We start from the raw sequence: 25,521 nt of genomic DNA on the forward strand, positions 1-25,521 counted from the left end.
TCCCAGCTACTCAGGAGGCTGAGTCAGAAGAATTACTTGAAACCCGGGAGGCAGAGGTTGCAGTGAGCCGAGATCACGCCACTGTACTCCAGCCTGGGTAACAAAAGTGAAACTCTGTCTCAAAATATAAATAAGTAAATAAATAAATGATAATAATAGCTAATACCTATTCGGCCTTCATCATGTGCCTGGCTCTCTGCCAAGCACCTTCATGCTTAATTTCACTCAAGGATTACCAAAAAGGTTTTAAATGCTATTAACTCCATTTTATAGACTAGAAAAATAAGGCTGCGGCGGGGCGCAGTGGTTCACGTCTGTAATCCCAGCACTTTGGGAGGCCAAGGTGGGTGGATCACTTGAGGTCAGGAGTTCAAGATGAGCCTGGCCAACATGGTGAAAGCCCATCTCTACTTAACATACAAAAAAATAAACCAGGTGTGGCTGGCAGGCACCTGTGGTCCCAGCTACTCGGGAGGCTGAGGCAGGAGAATCGCCTGAGCCCAGAAGGCAGAGGTTGCAGTGAGCCAAGACTGTGCCATTGCATTCCAGCCTGAGTGACAGAGCCAGACCCTGTCTCTAAAGGAAGAAAAGAAAAAGAAGGCAGGGAGAAAATAAAGCTTGAAGGGACTTAAGTCTGTCAGTGAAATATGGAGCTGGATTTAAATCCAAAACATGGACTCCCAAAGCCCACATTCTCAAACATCATGGCATCCCACCTCCAAAAACAAAACTATCAGCCACAATTTGTTGAGCAATTACTATGTTCAGGAGCTGAGTAAAATACATATATTCTCATTTACTCCTCACATGCCCCTCAAGATAGAGAGAAAGCACCTTTCTATCCCTCTGCATGCCCAATGCATACCCCACAGTGTCAGTGCAGAAGCATGCTGTATGCATCACTCTTATTTTTCCATTAAAAAACTCAAGAGGGCCCCTATACTCTCAAATTCAAAATCATTTTGCCCAAGAATGAGCGGAGATACCTTGGGAGGCCTCACCAATATCAAAGTACATATCAAAGAGAAAGCATTATGGCCACAACCAGGACTTTGGCAAAAAACTCTACTCCCAACTTTGTCAAGGCCTTAGGAGAAAGCAAACTATTCATGAAAAAACAATAAAGATACAAAATCTACAGGTGGTAATTGCTGGAGAAAAGTAAGAAGCAAACCTACTGCATTCATGAAATCATCATTCTTGAAGAGTATTCTCAGCAAGTGGCCCAGCATACACTCTGGATCAGCTCGACCTACCAAGAGAAGAGGGGAGGAACAAAGGAATGAGTAAGTCACCCCAGTCAAGCAACTTAGACCTCTGGAAAGGCACCTGGGTTGTTACAAAAACTAATAAAATGCCAGCAAAAATAATCAGAAACAAAAGATTATTGTGCTAAACTAGATTACATAAGAAACATGCTTTAGGCTGGGTGTGGTGGCTCATGCCTGTAATCCCAGCACTTTGGGAGGCCGAGGCGGGCAGATCACAAGGTCAGGAGTTTGAGACCAGCCTGGCCAACATGGTGAAATCCCATCTCTAGTAAAAATACAAAAATTAGCCAGGTGCAGTGGCGGGCACCTGTAATCCCATCTACTCAGGAGGCTGAGGCAGGAGAATTGCTTGAACCTAGGAGGTGGAGGTTGCAGTGAGCCGAGATTACACCACTGCAATCCAGCCTGGGTGACAGAGCAAGACTCTGTCTGGAAAAAAAGAAAAAAGAAAAAAAGAAATATGCTTTAAAAATAACAATGTAAAAACCTGAGACACTGTTCTCTAGCCTTCCCATCTCCTAGCATACTGCCTATACAGCACTGCTGAATTAAACAAGTACTAGATCCAGATCAGCATCACCAAGAGTACACAAGGTCTACAAAAGAATCATAAAGAAACCTAAGAGAGAGAAAACTTCTGACTTCCCATCCATAAAAAGGTAGGAAGCATGCTTCTAACCATGGGTGGCCTGAAGAAGACAGGCTCCAAGTCCAACCTCTCCTTCTACTACAATGACAATAGCAACAGAGATGCATCCTCAAACATGTAAGGACACCCTGGGTCAAGGTGACGGGGGTGAATTCCACCAAGCAATCACTAACCCTAAAGATACAGTAACCTTGGCCATCTTAACTTCCTAGCTCTTGTGGAAAGAAAGGAGGCCAGGGGCCTAGGATCAACTCAATGCATAGCCTAATGACAGAAGAATTTGTTGATGGAAGGGAGAATTACGGTTTGTTGTTGTTGGATTTTTGAGACGGAGTCTTGCTCTGTCGCCAAGGCTGGAGTACAGCAGCTCAATCTTGGCTCACTGCAACCTCCACCTCCTAAATTCAAGCAATTCTCCTGCCTCAGCCTCCCAAGTAGCTAGGATTACAAGTGCCTGCCACCACGCCCGGCTAATTTTTGTATTTTTAGTAGAGTCGGGGTTTCACCATGTTGGCCAGGCTAGTCTCGAACTCCTGACCTCAGGTGATCTGCCCGCCTCAGTCTCCCAAAGTGCTGGGATTACAGGTATAAGTCATTGCGCACGGCCTGGTTTGCTTTTAAAGCAGAAACCTCTAATTTATTTCATTTCCTTTCAGAGCATTTAGAGAGGTAAATTTAGTCAAAACATACAATAGAGGATGAAGACAAGATGTGAGCTGCTGATGTTTTTACCAAGCTGTTAATTAGTATCTCAAAGTAATTCACAAAAAGAAACATTAGAGAAAAGCACCACCAAAACAAAAAAGATCATACATTACCTAATGTTAGCTGTTTATAAATCATGAAACTGAAATCCTTATTTTTAATGAAAGAGATAATGCCACTGACAAATATTGCTTAATATTAACAGTTAGTAAAAAATTGCTTTTTAAGCTTTACTGAAAAATGGCATATCTTTCTGTCTCTCCTTTCTTCCTCATTGCCATTTAATCCATCTCCAGGCAATGACACTCAGCATGATCATCTATCTTTTAATGCTTTTCATAATCCTATGCATTAACTTAATTTCTGATTTCACATTCACTTTCTTCTTCATGCTCTGATTTGAGTTACTGAAGATGTGGGTTAAATCGTGACTATTCCTCTGTAGTCACAAGTAGGGATGTCCAGGACAAGAACAGCAGATAACATCACATAAGCAACTAGACTCTCAATCTGAAATGCCTAGCTTACATGTGAGAACAAAAGTATAAGAAATAGCAGTAAACCCTGGAACATTCAGGTGAATATACAATGTTCTTATTTTTATAACTCCCACTCATTCACACTCTCTTTCCACACACAAATTTTCTTTCTTTTTTTTCTTTTTTTTTTTTTTTTTTGAGACAGAGTTTTGCTCTTGTTGCCCAGGCTGGAGTTCAATGGAGCGATCTCGGCTCACCACAACCTCTGCCTCCCGGGTTCAAGAAATTCTCCTGCCTCAGCCTCCTGAGTAGCTGGGATTACAGGCATGCACCACTATGCCTGGCTAATTTTGTGTATTTAGTAGAGACGGGGTTTCTCCATGTTGGTCAGGCTGGTCGCGAACTCCTGACCTCAGGTGATCCTCCTGCCTCGGCCTCCCAAAATGCTGGGATTACAGGCGCGAGCCACTGCACCAGGCCAAAATTTCAGACTCCTCTCCAGAAAGGACTGCTTCAGGCTATAGAGCTTATATGCACTATGGGCCCATGAATGACTTCAGCTTTGCCTACTGGTGATCTACTTTATAGTAAACATAAAATGGCAGTCTCAAGTCCCTCATAATTCTGTACCACAGTAGCAAATTCCATACCAAAGCAGGTGCTATCATGGCCTTAATTAAATTAGCCCAAAATTGGTCAGGCTCAGTGGCTCACGCCTGTAATCCCAGCACTTTGGGAGGCGGAGGCAGGTAGATCACTTGAGTCAGGAGTTCAAGACCAGCTTGGCCAACATGGTGAAACCCCTTCTCTATTAAAAATGCAAAAATTAGCTGACTGTGGTGGTGCATGCTTGTAATCCCAGCTACTTGGAACACTGAGGCACAAAAATTGCTTGAACCCAAGAAGCCGTGGTTGCAGTGAGCCAAGACTGTGCCACTGCACTCCAGGCTGGGCGACAGAGCAAGGCGCCATCTCAAAAAATAAATAAATAAATAAGCCCAAAATAAAACCAAATTAACACGAGAAGGCACACTTTAGTTCTCAAGACACCAAAGCAGACATAAACGTCAAGGTTCCAAATACCAACTTCCTAACTAAAAGCAGGACACTGAATGTTTTCTCAACTATATTTCTCCAACAGTAAAAGGATAATTATTAAAAGGATAACTATTATTAGAGAGATGAAGGCACAGAGAAGAACATCTTTTGCTTTTATGGTTTAAAAAAGTTGGCTGGGCACAGTAGCTCAAGCCTATAATCCCAGCACTTTGGGAGGCCCAGGCAGGAGGACAGCTTGCATCCAGGAGTTCGAGACCAACTTGGGCAGCAAAGCAAGACCCCATCTCTACAAACAAATAAAAAATAAAAATCAGCCAGGCACGATGGTACATGCCTGTAGTCGCAGCTACTCAAGAGGCTTGAAGTGGGAGGACAGTTTGAGCCAGGAGATCCAGGCTGCAGTGAGCTATGATCATGCCACTGCACTGCAACCTGGGCAACAGAGTGAGTATCCGTCTCCAAAAAGGAAAAAGTCCGAAAGGAAGACCAATTTTTCTTTTTAATTCTTTGTCATCATACCAACCGAGTTAACTAAAGTACACCTACTTTTGTTCCTTTAGGTTAGTTAAGTGATATTTAATCGGCAAATACCAAAAATATTTCCAATTTTTTCCAGAAATTTATTTCTCCTCACCGGTTCCACCTTGAGCAACATTTTAACAAATAAAAGGTCTTAAAACTTACCACAGAAGATGCTATTGCAACTCAAAAATATTCCCATAAGCAATTTTTCTTTTTTAAAAAAGAAAAAAAAAGACTCTTGCTTTTTTTTTTTTTTTTTTTTTTTTTTTTGAGATGGAGTCTCGCTGTGTCTCCCAGGCTGGAGTGCAGAGGCGTGATCTCGGCTCACTGCAAGCTCCGCCTCCCGGGTTCACGCCATTCTCCTGCCTCAGCCTCCCAAGTAGCTGGGACCACAGGCACCGCCACCACGCCCGGCTAGTTTTTTGTATTTTTAGTAGAGACGGGGTTTCACCGTGTTAGCCAGGATAGTCTCGATCTCCTGACCTCGTGATCCACCCGCCTCGGCCTCCCAAAGTGCTGGGATTACAGGCTTGAGCCACCGCGCCTGGCCAAGACTCTTGCTTTAATAAAAGTGTCTTAAAAGAAAAAAAAGAGAAAAAAAAGACCCACACTTAGGAGCACAAGTCTTACCAGGATGTCGATCATCAAATGGGTCTGGATCCCCTTTACGATACTCTTCAGTTTCTTTTTCAATCAATTGAGACATCCTAGCACAAAGGGAACAAGAAGTCAACTCTGGACAAGCATAAAAAAATGCACCACCTCCTACAACAGTCAATTCGACAGTCAAGGTAGAAAATAAAACCAAAGTTAGAAAAAGGCTATTTCTTCTGACGTACACCGAAATCTAAGCAATTATCTCATAAAACAGTTTCTTCTCCCAAACTCATTCTTTTTTTTTTTTTGATGGAGTCTCGCTCTGTCACCCAGGCTGGAGTGCAGTGGTGTGATCTTGGCTCACTGCAAGCTCTGCCTCCAGGGTTCACACCATTCTCCTGCCTCAGCATCCTGCATAGCTGGGACTACAGGCACCCGCCACCACGTCCAGCTAATTTTTTGTATTTTTAGTAGAGACGGGGTTTCACCATGTTAGCCAGGATGGTCTCAATCTCCTGAATTCGTGATCTGCTCGCCTCGGCCTCCCAAAGTGCTGGGATGACAGGCGTGAGCTACCACACCCCGCCCCCAAAACTCATTCTTATATAAACTTTCCCTGCCTCAAAAAATAACATTACCTTCACCTCAGAAACCAAAAACCTAGGAGTCATCTTTAAAATCTTCCTTTTCCTGCCAGGCACGATGGCTCACGCCTGTAATCTCAGCACTTTGGGAGGCCGAGGCAGAAGGATCACCTGAGGTTGGGAGTTCGAGACCAGCCTGAACAACATGGAGAAATCCCGTCTCTACTAAAAATACAAAATTAGCTGGGCATGGTGGCACATGCCTGTAATCCCAGCTACTCAGGAGGCCGAGGCAGGAGAATCGCTTGAACCCAAGAGGCGGAGGTTGCGGTGAGCTGAGATCGCGCCATTGCACTCCAGGCAACAAGAGCAAAACTCCGTATCAAAAAAAAAAAAAAAAAAACTTCCTTTTCTACTCCCTCTCCCACAACAATTTCTATTAGCTCTACTACAAGGTATTTCCTGACTCACATCACTTCTCTAACTCTTTACCACTCCTATCCTCATCCAGACCACCATCATCAAGTGCCTGGATTACTTCCAATGGTCTCTTTACCAGTCTCCTTGCTTCTCGCTTCCATGTCTAACCTGACGCAATTCATTCTCCAACTTCCAATGACTTACCACAATACCCTGAATTAAATCCAAGTACTACTATGGCCTGCAATTATCTGGCTTCTGCCTGCTGCTTCCTGACCATTTCTTCCACTCATCCCCACCCCCCCGCATTAAGCTTCAGTCACTGTTCTTCAAAGAGCCCAATTTCAGTCCTATTCAGGGTTACAGTGCTATTACCTCAGCTTGTAACATTCTTCCCACCATCTAAGCCTCCACCCCTGCCCCAAGTAACCATACATCTGCTTTCTCTCACTGCAGGTGAGTTCTGCCTGATCCAGAATTTTTTTTCTTTTTTTTCTTGTAGAGATGGGGTCTTCCTATGTTGCCCAGGCTGGAATATAGTGGCTATTTACAAGCATAAACATAGCACACTACAGCTTCAAACTCTTGGCCTCAAGCAATCCTCCTGCCTCAGCCTCCCAAGTAGCTGGGTCTACAGGCACGCAACACTGTGTCTGGCTTGTTCCAGACTTTCACATAAATTGAACCATATATAATCTTTTTACATCTGACTTTCATATAGCATGTTCTGAGAGTCATCCATATTGCTAAACATATGAAAAGTTCTATTTTATTCATGCAGTCTTTTTTTTTTTTTTTTTTGAGATGGAGTTTCACTCTTGTTGCCCAGGCAATGGTGCTATCTCAGCTCACCACGACCTCTGCCTCCCGGGTTCAAGCGATTCTCCTGCCTCAGCCTCTTGAGTAGCTGGGATTACAGGCATGTGCCACCATGCCCGGCTAATTTTTGTATTGTTAGTAAAGATGGGGTTTCTCCATGTTGGTCAGGCTGGTCTCGAACTCCTGACCTCAGGTGATCTGCCCGCCTCAGCCTCCTAAAGTGCTGGGATTACAGGTGTGAGCCACTGCGCCTGGCTATTCATGAATTATTTATAAAGCAAGAAAAATGGCTGGACACAGTGGCTCACACCTGTAATCCCAACACTTTGGGAGGCCAAAGTGGGTGGATCACCTGAGGTCGGGAGTTCGAGACCAGCCTGACCAACATGGAGAAACCCCATCTCTACTAAAAATACAAAATTAACAGGGCATGGTGGCACATGCCTGTAATCCCAGCTACTCAGGAGGCTGAGGCAGGAGAATCGCTTGAACCCAGGAGGCAGAGGTCGCACTCCATTGTACTCCAGCTTGGGAAGCAAGAGCGAAACTCCATCTTAAATTAAAAAAAAAAAACAAGAAAAATTACTATTTGAGTGTCCTAAGACTGACACTGTATTACAATGACAAGCCAATACAAGACTATCATACTCTCCATCTAACATGCTCTGTCCTATGTCAAACTCTCCTATGTGCTTATTTCCAGGACACCATACTTTCTAGTTTTTTTTTTTTTTTTTTTTAAAGAAACAAGGTCTAGCACGGGTGACAGAATGAGATTCTCTCAAAAAAACAAACCAAAAACCAAAAAAAAAAAAACGGGGTGTCACTCGGTTGCTCAGGCTGCAGTGCAGCAGCACGACTCATGGCTCACTGAAGCCTCAAGTGATCCTCCCACCTCAGGCTCCCGAATAACTGGGACTACAGGCACACCACCATGCCCAGCTAACTTTAAAAATTTTTTGTAGATGGGGAATTTGCTCCCCAGGCTGACTCAAACTCCTGGGCTCAAGCCCACCTTGGCCTACCAAAGTTCTGGGATTACAGGCGTTCAGCTGCCACACCCAGCCTTGCTAGTCTTTTTTTTTTTTTTTTTTTTTTTTTTTTTTGAGATGGAGTCTCGCTCTGTCACCCAGGCTGGAGTGCAATGGCGTGATGTCGACTCACTGAAACCTCCGCCTCCCGAGTTCAAGCGATTCTTCTGCCTCAGACTCCCAAGTAGCTGGGATTACACACATGTGCCACCACGCCCAGCTAATTTCTGTATTTTTTTTTTTTTTTTTAGTAGAGACAGGGTTTTGCCATGTTAGTCAGGCTGATCTCAAACTCCTGACCTCAGGTGATCCGCCCGTCTTGGTTTCCCAAAGTGCTAGGATTATAGGTGTGAGCCCAGCCCTTTCTAGTCTTAAGAGTTAAACTTTCTTGGCTGGTGTGGTGGCTCACGCCTATAATCCCAGCACTTTGGGAGCCGAGGCGGGCTGATCACCTGAGGTCGGAAGTTTGAGATCAGCCTGAGCAAGATGGAGAAACCTCATCTCCACTAAAAATACAAAAAATTAGCCAAGCATGGTGGTGCATGCCTGTAAATTCAGCTATTCGGGAGGCTGAGGCAGGAGAATCGCTTAAACTCGGGAGGCGGAGGTTGAAGTGAGCCAAGATCATGCCATCGCACTCCAGCCTGGCCAACAAGAGTAAAACTCTGTCTCAAAAAAATAAATAAAGAGTTAAACTCTCTGCAAAAATTACTGGTCCACTCTAATCAAGCTTCAGAAGTATTTCTGCTTTTTCTTCCTTTCCTTCTAAACTCTGAAACCTCTCTTTGACACAAAGGGCAATCACACAAAATAATGTATGTGTACATATTTTTTTTGTTGGTGATGGTTTTTACTTTTTTATTTTTTAAGAGACAGGGTTTCACTGTCTCTCAGGCTGGACTACAGTGGCACAGTGGCACAATCATACCTCACTGCAGCCTCAAACTCCTGAGCTTAAACAATCCTCCTGCGTCAGCTTCCCAAGTAGGTGGGACTACAGGTGTGCATAAGCATACCTGGGTGTTTTTTTTTTTTTTTTTTGAGACGGAGTCTCGCTCTGTCGCCCAGGCTGTAGTGCAGTGGCGCAATCTTGGCTCACTGCAACCTCCGCCTCCCAGGTTCAAGCGATTCTCCTACCTTAGCCTCCTGAGTAGCTGGGGTTACAGGTACACACCACCATGCCCGGCTAGTTTTTGTATTTTTAGTAGAAATGAGGTTTCACCATGTTGGTCAGGCGGTCTCAAACTCCTAACCTCATGATCCACCTGCCTCAGCTTCCCAAAGTGCTGTGATTACAGGTGTGAGCCACTGTGCCTGCCCTTATACCTGGCTATTTTTTTTAATTTTTTATATAGACAGTATCTTGCTATGTTGCCCAGGCTGGTCTTGAACTCCTGGACTCAAGCAATACTTCCACCTCAGCTTCACTAAATATATTTAGAATTATATATTGTAAGATCTACTAGTATCAAAAAAGAAAAAAAAAAAAAACAAAAAGATCTACTAGTATCCTCAGTTGAAACTAAGCAATATAGCAGAGAAGTTAAAAATATGGCCTCTGGGCCAGACACAGTAGCTCATGCCTATAATCCCAGCACTTTGGGAGGCCAAGGCGGGAAAATCACTAGAAGTAAGGAGTTAAGAGACCAGCCTGGGCAATATAGGGAAATCCCCCCATCTCCTCTAAAAATTTAAAAATTAGCCAGGCATGGTGGCAACACATCCTATAGTCCCTGCTACTCAGGAGACTGAGACTGGAAGATGGCTTGAGCCCAGGAATTCAAGGCTGCAGTGAGCTATGATAAAACTGCTGCACTCCAGGGCGGGGAGCGGTGGCTCATGCCTGTAATCCCAGCACTTTGAGAGGCCGAGGCAGGAGGATCACGAGGTCAGGAGATCGAGACCATTCTGGCTAACATGGTGAAACCCCAACTCTACTAAAAATACAAAAAAATAGCCAGGCGTGGTGGCAGGCACCTGTAGTCCCAGCTACTTGGGAAGCTGAAGCAGGAGAATGGCGTGAACCCGGGAGGCGGAGCTTGCAGTGAGCCGAGATTGTGCCATTGTATGCCAGCCCAGGCGACAGAGGGAGACTCCGTCTCAAAAAATAAATAAAAAAAAAATAAGAAGAAAAATTGCTGCACCATGTCTCCAAAAAAATAGTAAAAGTGACTTTTGGAGCCAGATATTCAGGGTTCAAATCTGAGCTCTTCCACAGTGTGAGACACTCTGGGTAAATTATGTAACCTCTCTGTGCCTCAAGCTAATAGTCTACATTAGAGTTTCCCTGGGTTTAAGTTAATTAGAACAAAACCTGACAAGTAAGAGCTCTTCAGGTGTTAATTGTGGGGGTTTTTCCTTCTGTTTAGTCTTCTCTTCTCATTTTCCAAGAGTAATTGGCATTATAAAAACTGGGAATTGGGCCAGGCACAGTGGCTCACACCTATAATCCCAGCACTTTGGGAGGCTGAAGCAGGTGGGTCACTTGAGGTCAGGAGGTCAAGACCAGCCTGGCCAACAGGGTAAAACCCATCTCTACTAAAATACGAAAATTAGCCAGGCATGGTGGTGGGCACCTATAATGCCAGTTACTCAGGAAGCTGAGGCAGGAGACTCACTTGAGCCAGGGAGGCAGAGATTGCAGTGAGCCAAGATCAAGCCACTGCACTCCAGCCTGGGTGACAGAGTGAGACTCCATCTCAAACAAAAAACTGAGAATCAAAAATAGGAAAAACAGTTAATTTAGGGTAGCTACTGACTGGGATGAGGCAGGAGGGTGCAATCTGGTACTCAAGTTCTACTATAACTCAATCTTGATAATGGTCTTACAAAAAAAAATCCATCTAGCAGAGTACTTTACAGTATATAAATTACATCTCAAAAAAAAAAAACGGCTGGGCACGGTGACTCATGCCAGCAGTAATCCCAGCACTTTGGGAGGCAGAGGCGGGCGGACCATGAGGTCAGGAGATCAAGACCATCCTGGCTAACATGGTGAAACCCTGTCTCTACTGAAAACACAAAAAAATTAGCCAGGCGTGTTGGCGGGCGCCTATAATCCCAGCTACTGAGGAGGCTGAGGCAGAATAGCATGAACTCGGGAGGTGGAGCTTACAGTGAGCTGAGATCACACCACTGCACTCCAGCCTGGATGACAGAGCAGACTCCGTCTCAAAAACAAGACCAGCCTGGCCAACGTGGTGAAATCCCACCTCTATTAAAAAAATACAAAAAATTAGCCAGGTGTGGAGGTAGGTGCCTGTAATCCCAGCTACTCGGGAGACTGAGGCAGGAGAACTGCTTGCACCTGGGAGGCAGAAGTTGCAGTAAGCCAAGATAACACCACTGCACTCCAGCCTGGGCGACAGAGTGAGACTCCATCTCAAAAAAAAAAAAAAAAAAATTTAAAAAATTTTTTTAAAAAAAGCCCACTCACACAGCTTGGCCCAAAGCCAGCCTCTTTCAGCAGAATCAAGTCAAAAACTAATAAAAGGATGATTCAGGTTACAAAATGACATACATTGTTCTTACGAAACTGTCAAAAGATCATAAAAATAATGGTCAATAAAAAAGCAGCCAGGCCTAAAATTCATTTGCTCTTCCTGGAATACACTAAAACACGCAAACCTGCAGCCAGATGAGGGAAGAAAACAAAAAACAAAACCCTAAAACTATTTCAGAAAATACCCAGTAAACAGACCCACAATTTGGTGAAGAAGGGAAGTTGCCCGCGATTAAAATAAAATAAACTGACCAGCCTGGGCAACCTGGCAAAATCCCGTATCTACAAAAAAAAAAAAAAAATTAGTGGAGCATGGTAACATGTGCCCCAGCCACTCAGAGGGCTGAGGTGGGAAGATCACTTGAGTCCAGGAGGTTGAGACTGCAGTGAGTACAACACTGTACTCCAGCCTTGGGGAAAAAAAAAACATTGGAATTGGAGTCAAAACCCAGGATTCTAACCTAAGTTTCCACTGCCTCACTATGCAGTTTTTTGCAAGTAAATCTGAGAAAGTCTATCATTTAATGATGTATCTTTCAGAGATACTTTGAGGGACAAATGAGGAAGGGGAAGTTCAGATAAGTGCCTCTTACAGTTCTGACACCAAAACAATGTCCTCAAATATTTGTTGAGTGGAATGAACCGATTCACTCATTTTCTTTCCATTCTGATAACCCCTTTAATATTTATAAACCTTCCCATTCCAGTAGGTGTGTTTTATATATATATATACACACACAAACACACACAAACCACCATACTGCCTGACTTGGCACTTAATCATTATATACTATTTTGTGCTACTATGCATTGTTCCTTATCTGTCAGTTTTTGTTGTTGTTATTGAGAAGAGTCTCTGTTGCCCAGGCTGGAGTGTAGTGGCACAATCTCAGCTCACTGCAGCCTCGACCTACCTGGCTGAAGCAATCCTCCTACCTCAGCCTCCTGAGTAGCTGAGACTACAGGCACGTGCCACCACGCCTGGCTAATTTTTGCATTTTTTGTAGAGACAAGAGTCTCACCATGTTGGGCAGGCTGGTTTTGAGCTCCTGGGCTCAAGCAATTCACCTGCCTTGGCCTCCCAAACTGCTAGGATAACAAGTATGAACCACCATGCCAGGCCTCTGTTAGTCTTAGTTGCTTCCCAGGTAGTTATCTCCTTGAGGACCCCTCTGTCCAAACAAATTTTAGGTTTTGCATTGCTGAAGAGCATAGCATATTGAAAAAGTTGAGGATAAAATATGATAATGTAAAATAATGTTGAAAATAAAACATTAAGTACTTTTAGTATAAGTGCTCAAAGAATATTTCTTGGCCAGGCGCGGTGGCTCAAGCCTGTAATCCCAGCACTTTGGGAGGCCGAGATGGGCAGATCACGAGGTCAGGAGATCGAGACCATCCTGGCTAACACGGTGAAACCCCGTCTCTACTAAGAAATACAAAAAATAGCCGGGCGAGGTGGCAGCGCCTGTAGTCCCAGCTACTCGGGAGGCTGAGGCCGGAGAATGGCGTGAACCCGGGAGGCGGAGCTTGCAGTGAGCTGAGATCCGGCCACTGCACTCCAGCCTGGGCTACAGAGCGAGACTCCGTCTCAAAAAAAAAAAAGAATATTTCTTGAACAAGTGAATGAATCCACATAACCATCTTCATTAACAACACTCTCCTCCTTTCACAGTTACATCAATTATACACATGTTAACAGCACAATATTTAGATTCTCTAACTCACTGTGGCTGCATTTCAAGTATCTTGTTTAATAGCTGGTGTTTAATTATTCTTTTTTTGTTTTGTTTTTTAAATTAAGACGGGGTCTTACTATGTTTCCCAAGCTGGTCTTTAACTTGTGGCCTCAAGCGATCCTCCTACCTCAGCCTTCCAAAGTGCTGGCATTAGAGGCATAAACCACTACACCTGGCCTAACTTTCTTAATCTCCAATGCCTCTACCAATTAAAATCCAGTTTCCACCAGTCAGCAATAATCCTGTTCCTTAAAGAAACGCGGTATTCTCACATGTTCCCTATGTATTAAAAGCAATTAGGAACAATGCATTTATCCCCATTTAAACTTTCATAATATCATAGTTCTCCATAAAAAGTAAGAGATCACTGCACAAACAAAACAATTTTTTAACAGCTATGGTATTGAAGATGAGATGTTAAGGATCCCCACATTCCAGTGACCTTCCCCTTAGAAAACCCATGAGCACCCCTCCCCAGCCTTTACTTTTCACTTTTTCTCCATCTTGACACATTTATTAAATAAAATTATATACCATACATATATACCTACATATCCCAGGCAGTGGACAAATCATCATTTGAGGAGACACCAATAAAAAGACATAGTCGTAGGCCAGGCATGGTGGCTCACGCCTATAATCTCAGCACTTTGGGAGGCCGAGGCAGGTGGATTGCTTGAGTCCAGGTGTTCAAGACCAGCCTGGGCATCATAATGAAACCTATCTCTTCTAAAAATACAAAAAATTAGCCAGGCAGGGTGTTGTGTGCCTGTAGTCACAGCCACTCAAGAAGCTCAGATGGGAGAATCAACTAAGCCCAGGAAGTTGAGGTTGCAGTGACCCGAAATCACACCACTAAACTCCAGCCTGGGCAACAGAGGGAGATCCTGTCTCAAAAACAAAAAAAAACAAACAAAAAAAAGGACATAGTCTCTGCCTTCAAGAAGCTTACAATTTAGTGAAGAGACGTGTAAAAAAACAATTATAGCTGGGTGCGGTGGCTCATGCCTATAATCCCAGCGCTTTGGGAGGCTGAGGCAGGAGGACCACAAGGTCAAGAGATTGAAACCATCCTGGAGCTAACACGGTGAAACCTGAGACCCCGTCTTTACTAAAAAATATAAAAAATTAGCCAGGCATGGTGGCGGGCACCTGTAGTCCCAGCTACTCGGGCAGCTGAGGCAGGAGAATGGTGTGAATCCAGGAGGCAGAGCTTGCAGTAAGCCAAGATCGCGCCACTGCACTCCAGCCCGGGTGACAGAGTGAGATTCTGTCTCAAAAAAAAAAAAATATATATATATATACACACACACACACACACACACACACACACATATAGTACAATGTGGCATAATGGGTGAAAATTAAAATACATACATATGAATGATAGGAGTATTAAAACAAAGTGGTGGCCGGTATGGTGGTTCACACCTGTAATCCCAGCACTTTGGGAGACAATGTAGAAGGAACGTTTGAAGTGAGGAGTTTGAGAACAGCCTAAGCAACATAGTGAAACCCTGTCTCCCGCAAAAAAATTAAAAAATAAAAATTTAGCAGTGAGCTATAATCACACCAGTGCACTTCATCCTGGGTGACATAGTGAGACCCTGTCACTAAAAAAAAAAAAAAAAAAAAAAAGTTTTTTGTTTAATGATGGGGAGCCCAAACCTACCTATGGAAGTCAGTCAGTGAAGGTTTTACAGACATGATTCTTGAACTACTTCTTGTAAGGACTAGGCCTGCCATGCAGACATGCCAAGGAAAGGCATTTCAGGCCAAAGAAATACCAAGTGTAAAGGCACATAGACATTAAAAAATATGTTAATCCAGCCGGGTACAGTAGTTCACGCTTGTAATCCCAGCACTTTGGGAGGCCAAGGCGGGCAGATTATGAGGTCAGGAGTTCAAGACCAGCCTGGCCAACCAGCCTGGCCAACACAGTGAAACCCCATCTCTACTGAAAATACAAAAATAAGCTGGGTGTGGTGGTGGGCGCCTGTAATCCCAGCAACTCGGGAGGCTGAGGCAGGAGAATTGCTTGAACCCAGGAGGCGGAGGTTGCAGTGAGCCGAGACTGTGCCACTGCACTCCAGCCTGGGCAACAGAGCTAGATTTCATCTCAAAAAAAAAAAAAAAAAATGTTAATACTTACAGAAAGAGACTAATACTATGAGGGAGAAAAAAGAGGCCATCCTTCTTTTTCTCATCCTATGGGGCTACTTATGATGTGATGCCATTTATGACAGGCTGGGATTACAGGTGTGAGGCATCCAACCCAGCACCCCTTGATTTGTTTTAATACTCCTATCATTCATGTGTACGTATTTTTATTTTCCACCATTATACCACACTATAACTTTTTTTCACGTGGTTCCTCACTAAATTGTAAAATTCTTGAAAGCAGATACTATGTCTTTTTATTGGTGTCTCCTCAAATAATGATTTACCCACTACCTGGTACTTGATAACTGTGTGGTACATAATTTTATTGAAAAAAAATCTGTTAAGGTAGAAAGAGAGAAAAGTAAAGGCTGGGTAGAGGTGCTCATGGGTTTTCTAAGGAGAAGGTCACTGGAACGTGGGAATCCTCAACATCCCATCCCCAATATCATAGCTGTGAAAACAACTTTTTACACATTGATTTCTTACTTTTTATAGAGAAAGAACTACAATATTATAAAAGTAAGCCACATCATAAATGGCCTCATAGGCCACCCTAAAAACTTTACATTTTACTCTGTAGGAAAAAGGAAGCCAGAGAAGAATTATGAATGAAGGTAGGGGAATCATATTTGTGTATGAGAAAAAGGAACCTTTCAGCAAGGGGATGTATTAAAAGAAGGTAAACTGGAGACAAACTTATAAGACACACTGCTTAATGGGCCAGTCCACATGAGCAATACCTAACGAAGGCCAGGCGCAATGGCTCACTCCTATAATCCCAGCACTTTGGGAGGCTGAGGTGGGCGGATCGCCTGAGGTCAGGAGTTCAAGACCAGCCTGGCCAACACGGCAAAACCCTGTCTCTAATAAAAAAATACAGAAAAATTAGCCGAGCATGGTGGCTCATGCCTGTAATTCCAGCTACTCCAAAGGCTGAGGCAGGAGAATCACTTGAACCTAGGAGGTGGGGGTTGCAGTGAGCCAAGATCCCACCACTGCCTGGGGCAGAGAGCAAGACTCCGTCTCAAAAAATAAAAATAAAAGTAAAAACAGGCTGGGCATAGTGGCTCACACCTGTAATCCCAGCACTTTGGGAGGCCGAGGCAATCAGGTCGCTTGAGGTCAGGAGTTTGAGAACAGCCTGGCCAACATGGCAAAACCCCACCTCTGCTAAAAATACAAAAATTAGCCGGCATCATGGCAGGCACCTGTAATCCCAGCTACTCAGGAGGCTGAGGCAGGGAGAATTCCTTGAACCCGGGAGGTGGAGGTTGTGGTGAGCTGATATCGTGCCACTGCACTACAGCCTAGGCAACAGAGTGAGACTCCATCGCCCCAAAAAATAAAAAATAAAAAAAGTTTTTCAGTTTAAAATCATTTAGTTTAAAACTAAGTAGGGAATAAAAAAAAGTGTTAAGTTATGAATAAATGAGAAGGCACACAGAAATGAGGATGATAATCTCAATTTTGGACATGGTCTGTTTCAGGTATCTGTGGAAGAGTCAAGTAGGCCAGCATGGTGGTTTCGCCTGTAATCCCACCACTTTGGGAGGCTGAGACAGGAGGACTGCTTGAGCCCAGATGTTCAAGACCAGACTGGGTAACACAGGGAGACCCTCCCTCTACAAAAAATTTAAAAATTAGTCAGGTGTGGGGGTGCACACCTGTGGTCTCATCTAGTATGGAGTCTGAGGTAAGAATATGGCTGGAGTCCAGAAGATCAAGGCTGCAGTGAGCTGAGATTATGCCACTACAGCCTGGCAACAGAGTGAGACCCTGTCTCCAAAAAAACGGAGCCAGAAGAGCCAGGTAAAGATATATTCATCAGGACGAGTGTGGTGGCTCACACCTGTAATCCCAGCACTCTGGGAGGCCGAGGCAGGTGAATCACCTGAGCTCAGGAGTTCAAAACCAGGCTGGCCAACATGGTGAAACCCCGTCTCTACTAAAAATACAAAAAATTAGCCAGATGTGGTGGCGCGCACCTGTAATCCCAGTTACTCAGGAGGCTGAGGCAGAAGAATCGCTTGAACCCGGGAGGCGGAGGTTGCAGTGAGCCAAGATTGCGCCACTGCACTCCAGCCCAGGAGACAGTGCGACACTCCGTCTCAAAAAAAAAAAAGATACATTCACCAAACAGTTACAAAATGAGTCAAATTTTTTTTATTTTTATTTTTCTAATTTAAAAATAGGCCAGGCATGGTGGCTCACACCTGTAATCCCAGCACTTTGGCAGGCCAAGGTAGGTGGATCACCTGAGCTCAGGAGTTCAAGACCAGCCTGGCCAACATGGTGAAACCCTGCCTCTACTAAAAAGATACAAAACTTAGCTGGGCGTGGTGGCAGAAGCCTGTAATCCCAGCTACTCAGGAGGCTGAAGCAGAAGAATCGCTTTAACCCAGGAGGCGGAGGTTGCAGTGAGCTGATATCATGCCATTGCACTCTAGCCTGGGCAACAAGAGCGAAACTCTATGAAAAAAAAAAAAAAAAGGCCAGGCGCGGCGGCTCATGCCTGTAATCCCAGCACTCACTTTGGGAGGAGTCCAAGGTGGGTGGATCACTTAAGGTGAGGAGTTCAAGACCAGCCTGACCAACATGGTGAAACCCCGTCTCTACTAAAAAACAGAAAAATTAGCCGGGCATGGTGGTGGGAGCCTGTAATCTCAGCTACTCGGGAGGCTGAGGCAGGAGAATCGCTTGAACCCGGGAGGCGGAGGTTGCAGTGAGCCGAGATCACGCCATTGTACTCCAGCCTGGGCAACAGAGCAGAACTCTGTCTCAAAAATAAAAAATAAGAAAATTAAACAGCTTCAGGAAGTAGGGAAATCTGACTAAATCTGAGGAAAGAAAAAAATTGATTTAGAATTTACAGTCTAGGTGAAAATGTTCCTATGCTATTCTCCATACCAATTTTTGCTTCTTTTAAACTAGCTTGTGTGTGTGTGTGTGTGTGTGTGTGTGTGTGTGTGTATGTGTATGTATCAAGAAATCTAGCATATGAGTTGTGTGAGGTTTTTTATTAAATTAGGTTTTAAAAAAATTATTCATACCTGGTAAGGATAGGTACCATGTCCTGCCCACTGCCATGTTCCTTTTCCCACTGCTCCAGCAGGGTAGTGAGCTCAGCTTTGGAGTCCACATGTACCACTACTGTAGTCATGGCTTTGCCTAAGGAAGCAAAAAAAAAAATTAAAAAAACAACCAATAAGTGAACACAAGCAAATAAAAGTGAAGAAGGGGTAGAAAAGGGATGAGAAAGCAAGAGAAATAATTAAAAAGGGAAATTTAAATTTAACCCCTTGAAACCTTTGGATTTGTGGTACAGCGGAAAACTCAGGATACTCATCAAGCCTAGATACCCATTCAGTCATGATGAACAAGTACTTTCACCTTTCTCAGCCTCAGCTTCAACTGTCACATGAGGCAAGAAGCTGGATCAAAACAGTGACTCTTAACCTTTTGAGGAGCCCCTTTGAAAATCAGACAAAAGATATGGTACCTTTCCCTCATCAAAAATGCATTTACTGCCAGGCATGGTGGCTCACGCCTATAATCCCAGCACTCTGGGAGGCTGGGGCAGGTGGATCATCTGAGGTCAGGAGTTCGGGACCAGCCTGGCCAACATGGTGAAAACCTGTCTCCACTAAAAATACAAAAATTAGCTGGGCGTGGTGGCAGGTGACTGTAATCCCAACTACTTGGGAGGCTGAGGCAGGAGAATCACTTAAACTTAGGAGGCAGAGATTGCAGTGAGCCGAGATCACACCACTGCACTCCAGCTTGGGCGACAGAGCAAGACTGTCTCAAAAAGAAAAAAAAAATAGATTTACCTAATGCCTACCTGTTATACAAAAATCCGAGGCCTAGATCTCTGAGGTTTGTGCTTACATTTTTTTAAGTACAAAATGTGGCTAAAACTATTCCTAAAAATATTTTGATCGTTAGTTCTTTGAGGGAAGTTCTATCAAAGATAAACGGCACACTCCTGGTTTTTTTTTTTTTTTTTGTTTTGTTTTGTTTTTTGTTTTTGAGACAGAGTCTCACTCTGTCACCCAGGCTGGAGTGCAATGGCACAATCTTGGCTCACTGAAACCTCCACCTTCTGGGTTCAAGCAATTCTCCTGCCTCAGCCTCCCAAATAGCTGGGATTACAGGTGCCCGCCACCACACCTGGCTAATTTTTGTATATTTAGTAGACAGGCAGTTTTACCACACTGGCCAGGCTAATCTCGAACTCCGTTTTATGTTTTTGTTTTTTTTTTTTTTTTTTGAGACAGAGTTTCGCTCTTATTGCCCAGGTTGGAATGCAATGACATGATCTCGGCTCACTGCAACCTCCGCCTCCCGGGTTCAAGTGATTCTCCTGCCTCGGCCTCCCAAGTAGCTAGGATTACAGGCATGCGCCACCATGCTCAGCTAATTTTTGTATTTTTAGTAGAAACAGGGTTTCACCATGTTGGTCAGGCTGGTCTCGAACTCCTGACCTCAGGTGATCTGCCCACCTCAGCCTACCAAAGTGCTGGGATTATAGGCATGACCCACCATGCCCAGCTCTGTTAATTCTTAAGGAGGCCAATAAATGAAATGGACCCTATTGCCAGCATGAAAGTGGAGAAGGAACACTATAAACTCATTTATCCTTCAAGCTTCCTAACCTCTCTCACAGCTGATTTCCTGGAAAGAAGACGCTGGAAGAGAGGCAGAGAAGGTTGGTTGGGTTGAGTGGTCAAACTAGGAATGCAGAAGGGCAGGGAGCTGAGGTGGGCTTTGGAGGTCCAAATAAGACACCCACATGCAAGAGGCTTATAAGGGGATCCAAAAGGGATAAATGAGACGCAAACATCTGACAGGTTATAGCATCAACTTCCTTATAAAAGTAGCCTTAAAAGCAAAATGTCATATTCTGCCAAGCAAAATGTGTTATCTTCTCAGAAATAGCAACCATTCCATAAAAAGAGCTTCACATCAGAAAGGAATTACTAGCTGATCTAAAATGAACACTTCTAAAGATATCTATCATAAAACCAAATAAAATACATGTAAAAGATGATATCATTATTGCATTGCATTATTGCACTGCATTGTAAAACGTAAATAATATTTGTGTTTTCATCAAGTAGACGCAATTCCAGTAGTAGTGATTCACGTCACCTGGGTTACACATAACTCCAAAGGAAAATATCTGCCCCACTCCCAAAACTGAACAAAATCAAAAAGTTTTTTGTTTTTTTTGTTTTTTTTTTTTTCTGTTTTGAGGTGGAGTTTCGCTCTGTCATCAGGCTGGAGCGCAGTGGTGCAATCTCGGCTCATTGCAACCTCCACCTGCTGGGTTCAAGTCATTTTCCTGCCTCAGCCTCCCGAGTAGCTGGGACTACAGGCTCGTGCCACCACACCCGGCTAATTTTTTGTATTTTTAGGAGAGACAGGGTTTCACCATGTTAGCCAGGATGGTCTCGATCTCCTGACCTCATGATCTGCCCGCCTCGGCCTCCCAAAGTGCTGGGGTTAGAGCCATGAAAACCATGTCTGACAGATTTTTTTTTTTTTAAGGGTCTCAGTGCGGTCCTAGCTCACCGCAGCAGCCTCAACCACCTGGGTCAAGGGATCCTCTCACCTCAGCCTCCAGAGTAGCTGGGATTACAGTATGTGCTGCCATGCCCAGCTTATTTTTATTTTTATGATTTGTTCAGGTGGGGTCTCACTATTGCCCAGGCTGGTCTCAAACTCCTGGCCTCAAGTGATCCTCCTGCCTCAGCTCCCCAAAGTGCTGAAACAACAGGCATGAGCCACCACACCCTGCCACATTTTCAGACTTTCTAACCAAAGTCACAAAAAGGAAATGCTATAGGTGTGACAGACTAATATGGACTTCTGACTTCAACCTGAGAAAACTCAGGTTGCATATTTTACTGTCTACTAACTATATATACATTGTTATTTTATTTTTTTTGAGACAGCATCTTGCTCTGTCACCCAGGCTGGAGTGCAGTGGCACGATCTTGGCTCACTGCAACCTCCACCTCCCAGGTTCAAGCAATTCTTCTGCCTCAGCCTCCCAAGTAGCTGGGACTACAGGTGCACACTAGCACACCCAGCTAATTTTTGTATTTTTAGTAGAGACAGGATTTCACCACATTGGCCAGGCTGGTCTCGAACTCCTAACCTCATGATCCGCCCACCTTGGTTCCCAAAGTGCTGGGATTACAGGTGTGAGCCACTGTGCCTAGCCTTGATATATATTTTTTTAAAACACTTTTTTTTTTTTTTTTTAAGACAGAGTCTCACTCTGTCACCAGGCTGGAATGCAGTGGCATAATCTCGGCTCACTATAACCTCCGTATCTCAGATTCAAGCGATTCTCCCACCCCAGCCTCCCAAGTAGCTGGGATTACAGGCGCGCGCCACCACATCCAACTAATTTTTGTATTTTTAGTAGAGACGGGGTTTCACCATGTTGGCCAGGCTGGTCTCGATCTCTTGACCTCATGATCCGCTCACCGCGGCCTCCCAAAGTGCTGGGATTATAGGCGTGAGCCACTGCACCCGGCCAAAACAAACTTTTTATTTGGAGTAATTTTAGATTCACAGAAAAGCTGCAAAGATAACAGTGTTCCCACATACCTCTCACCCAGTTCAGTTTTCGCTAACGTTACCATCTTATAGTGGTACACTGTCAAAATTAAGAAACCAGCATTGTTACATTATTAACTAAGCTCCAGACCTGATCCAGATTTCACCATTTTTCAAATCATGTGCTTTGTTCCACGATCTCATCTAGGATACACTGCATTCAGCTGTCATGTCTATCTAGTGTCCTGTGGTCTATGATGGATAGTTTGATGGATAGTTTGGGGGCTTGTCTTTGTTTTACATGACCTTGACAATCCTGAAGAGTACTAGCCAGGCTGGTAGAATGTGGCAACAATTTAACCAATTCTTTCTTTCTCCTCTCTTTCCTCTCTCCTCTTTCTCTGTCTCTCTCCTCTCTTTCTCTCTCTCTCCTCTCTTTTTTTCTTTTTTAAAGACAGGGTCTCCCTGCCATGTTGCCTAGGCTGGTCTTGAACTCCTGGGCTCAAGCAATAATCCTGCCTCAGCCTCCCAAAGTGCTAGGATTACAGGGATGAACCACCATGCCCAGCCTATCAAATTTTTTTTTTTTTTTTTTTTTTTTGGAGATGGAGTCTCGCTCTGTTGCCCAGGCTGGAGTGCAGAGGTGTGAACTTGGCTCACTGCAACCTCCCCCTCCCAGGTTCCAGCGATTCTCCTACCTCAGCTTCCCGAGTAGCTGGGACTACAGGCATGTGCCACCACGCCCAGCTAATTTTTGTATTTTTAGTAGAGACGGGGCTTTACCATGTTGGCCAGGCTGGTCTTGAACTCGTGACCTCAGGCAATCCGCCCGCCTCGGCATCCCAAAATGCTGGCATTACAGGCGTAAGCCACTGCACCAGGCCTACCAAACATTTAAAGAAGAATTAACACCAATCCTTCTCAAACTTCTCCAAAACCTGACGAGGAAAGACACTTTCTAATTCATCCATGAAGCCATCATCACTGACATCAAAGCCAAATAAAGATATCACAAGAAAAGAAAGCCACAGCCGGATATCCTTTATGACCGTACACATAAAAATCCTCAACAAAATACTAGCAAACAGAATCCAACAGTGTATTAAGAAAATTAAGGCCAGGCACGTGGCTCACGCCTATAATCCCAGCACTTTGGGAGGCCAAAGCAGGTGGATCATCAGGTCAGGAGTTCAAGACCAACCTGGTCAACATGGTGAAACCCTGTCTCTACTAAAAATACAAAAGTTAGGACTGGCATAGTGGCTCACGTCAGCAGTTTGGGAGGTCAAGGCGGGCAGAACACCTGAATTCAGGAGTTCCAGACCACCCTGGCCAACATGCTGAAACCCTATCTCTACTAAAAACACAAAAATTAGCCAGACATGGTGGCATGCGCCTGTAATCCCAGCTACTTGGAAGGCTGAGGCAGGAGAATCGCTTGAACCTAGGAGACAGAGGTTGCAGTGAGCCAAGATCGCACCACTGCACTCCAGCCTCGGTGACAGAGCGAGACTTCGTCAAAAAAAAAAAAAAAATTATCCGGGGGTGGTGGTGCGCGCCTGTCATCCCGGCTACTCAGGAGGCTGAGGCAGAATTGCTTGAACCTGGGAGGCGGAGGTTGCAGTGAGCCGAGATCATGCCACTGCACCCCAGCCTGGGCAACAGAGCGAGACTCCATCTCGGCACGGGGGGCGGGGGGGAAGGTAATGCTCAATAAACTAGGAACAGAAGAGACCTCTTACAACATGATAAAGGGGATTATGAACAACCCACAACTAACATTATACTCAATGATGAAAGACTGAAAGCTTTGCCCCAAAAATCAGAAACAAGACAAGAATGTCTGCCTTTGCTACTTCTATTAAAACACTGTACTGGAGTCCTCGGCCTGGCGTGGTGACTCACACCTGTAATCTCGGCACTTTGGGAGGCCGAGGCAGGCATCACTTGAGACTAGGAGTTTGAGACCAGCCTGGCCAACATGGTGAAATCTCGTTTCCAATAAAAATATAAAATTAGCAGGGCATGATGGGGCACACCTGTAATCCCAGATATTCATGAGGCCGAGGCATGAGAATTGCTTGAACTGAAGAGGCAGACATTGCAATGAGCCACAATTGTGCCACTGCAGTCCGGCCTGGGCGACAGAGTGAGACTCCATCTCAAAAAACAAAACAAAAAAACTACACTCTACTAGGGTCCTAGCCAGAGTAATTAGGCAAGAAAAAGAAATATAGGCTGGGCACGGTGGCTCATGCCTGTAATCTCACAACTTTGGAAGGCCGAAGCGGGAGGATCATGAGGTCAGGAGTTCAAGATCAGCCTGGCCAACATGGTGAAACCCTGTCTATACTAAAAATACAAAAATTAGCTGGGCATGGTGGTGTGCACCTGTAATTCCCAGCTACAGGGGAGACTGAGGCAGGAGAATGGCTTGAAACCAGGAGCGGACAGAGGTTGCAGTGAGCCGAGATTGCACCACTGCAATCCAGCCCAGGTGACAGGCAAGACTCCGTCTCAAAAGAAAAAAAAAAGTCTGTATGTGTCTGTGTGTGTGTGTGTGTGTGTGTGTGTGTGTGTATGGTATCCAAGTGGAAAAGAAAGAAGTAAAATTATCTTTATTCCCAGATGACATAATCCATATATAGAAAATCCTGAAGAATCCACATAAAAATTATTAGAATAAATGAATTCAGCAAAGTTGTAGGGTACAAGAGCAACACGCAAAAATCAGTTGTACTGCTAAACAGTAGCCAAGAACAATATGAAAGTAAATAAAGAGAACAATTTCATTTACAATAGCACCAAAAATATACAAAATAGAAACAAATTTAATTTAAAAGGCACAAGGCCGGGAAGGGTGGCTCACACCTGTTAATCCCAGAACTTTAGGAGGCCAAGGTGGGTAGATTGCTTGAGCTCAGGAATTCAAGTCCAGCTGGGGCAACATGGCAAAACCTAGTCTTTACAAAAAAGGCAAAAAATTAGCCAGGCATGGTATGAAACTGTACAAGGTGTGCACCTGTACTCCCAGCTACTTGGCAGGCTGAGGTGGGAGAACCACCTGAGCCCAGAAAGTTGAGGCTGCAGTGAGCCAAGATCATACCACTGCACTCTAGCATGGAAGACACAGTGGGACCCTGTCTCGACAACAAAAAAGGCACAAACACAAGACTCGTATACTGAAAACTACAAAACATTGCTGGAGTCAATTCATGATGACCTAAATTTTAAATAACCTAAATAAACAAAAAAGATATCCTGTGTTCACAGATTAGAAAGCTTAGTATCAAGATGGTAATACACTCCAACGTGGTCTACAAATTAAATGCAATCGCTATCAAAATCCCAATGACAGATCAGGCTTGGTGGCTCACGCTTGTAATCCCAGCACTTTGGGAGGCCAAGGCA

At 44.3% G+C, this 25,521-nt stretch overlaps 1 protein-coding gene and 2 long non-coding RNA genes across 13 annotated transcripts in view; 2 read left to right on the forward strand and 1 right to left on the reverse strand.

Annotated features, from left to right (window-relative positions):
• Positions 1-938, forward strand: part of LOC144339217 (uncharacterized) — a 28,939-nt gene extending 28,001 nt beyond the window's left edge. Inside the window, exon 2 of the long non-coding RNA XR_013413985.1 lies at positions 505-938. This is a non-coding gene — a long non-coding RNA (uncharacterized LOC144339217). The remainder of the gene's footprint in view (positions 1-504) is intronic.
• Positions 1-25,521, reverse strand: part of DCAF1 (DDB1 and CUL4 associated factor 1) — a 102,176-nt gene that overhangs the window by 68,448 nt on the left and 8,207 nt on the right. For 7 of the 11 annotated variants that reach the window (XR_013413982.1, XR_013413983.1, XR_013413984.1 and 4 more), the window contains 3 exons: positions 18,591-18,708; positions 5,316-5,392; positions 1,179-1,252 (listed from right to left, as the gene is read on the reverse strand). Coding sequence is in view for 8 of the 11 variants with exons in the window: in XM_028844178.2 (XP_028700011.2) it covers positions 1,179-1,252; positions 5,316-5,392; positions 18,591-18,700 (261 nt within the window). In the remaining 3 variants the exon portion in view is untranslated. The remainder of the gene's footprint in view (positions 1-1,178; positions 1,253-5,315; positions 5,393-18,590; positions 18,709-25,521) is intronic. The other 4 variants (XM_077992955.1, XM_077992954.1, XM_028844183.2 and 1 more) reach the window with 2 other exon arrangements.
• Positions 6,189-9,741, forward strand: LOC144339223 (uncharacterized). Its single transcript, XR_013413991.1, has 2 exons — positions 6,189-6,907; positions 9,288-9,741. It is a non-coding gene; the product is annotated as an uncharacterized LOC144339223 (long non-coding RNA).

The sequence above is a fragment of the Macaca mulatta genome, chromosome 2 (genome assembly GCF_049350105.2).
Source record: "Macaca mulatta isolate MMU2019108-1 chromosome 2, T2T-MMU8v2.0, whole genome shotgun sequence".
NCBI lineage: Eukaryota > Metazoa > Chordata > Mammalia > Primates > Cercopithecidae > Macaca > Macaca mulatta.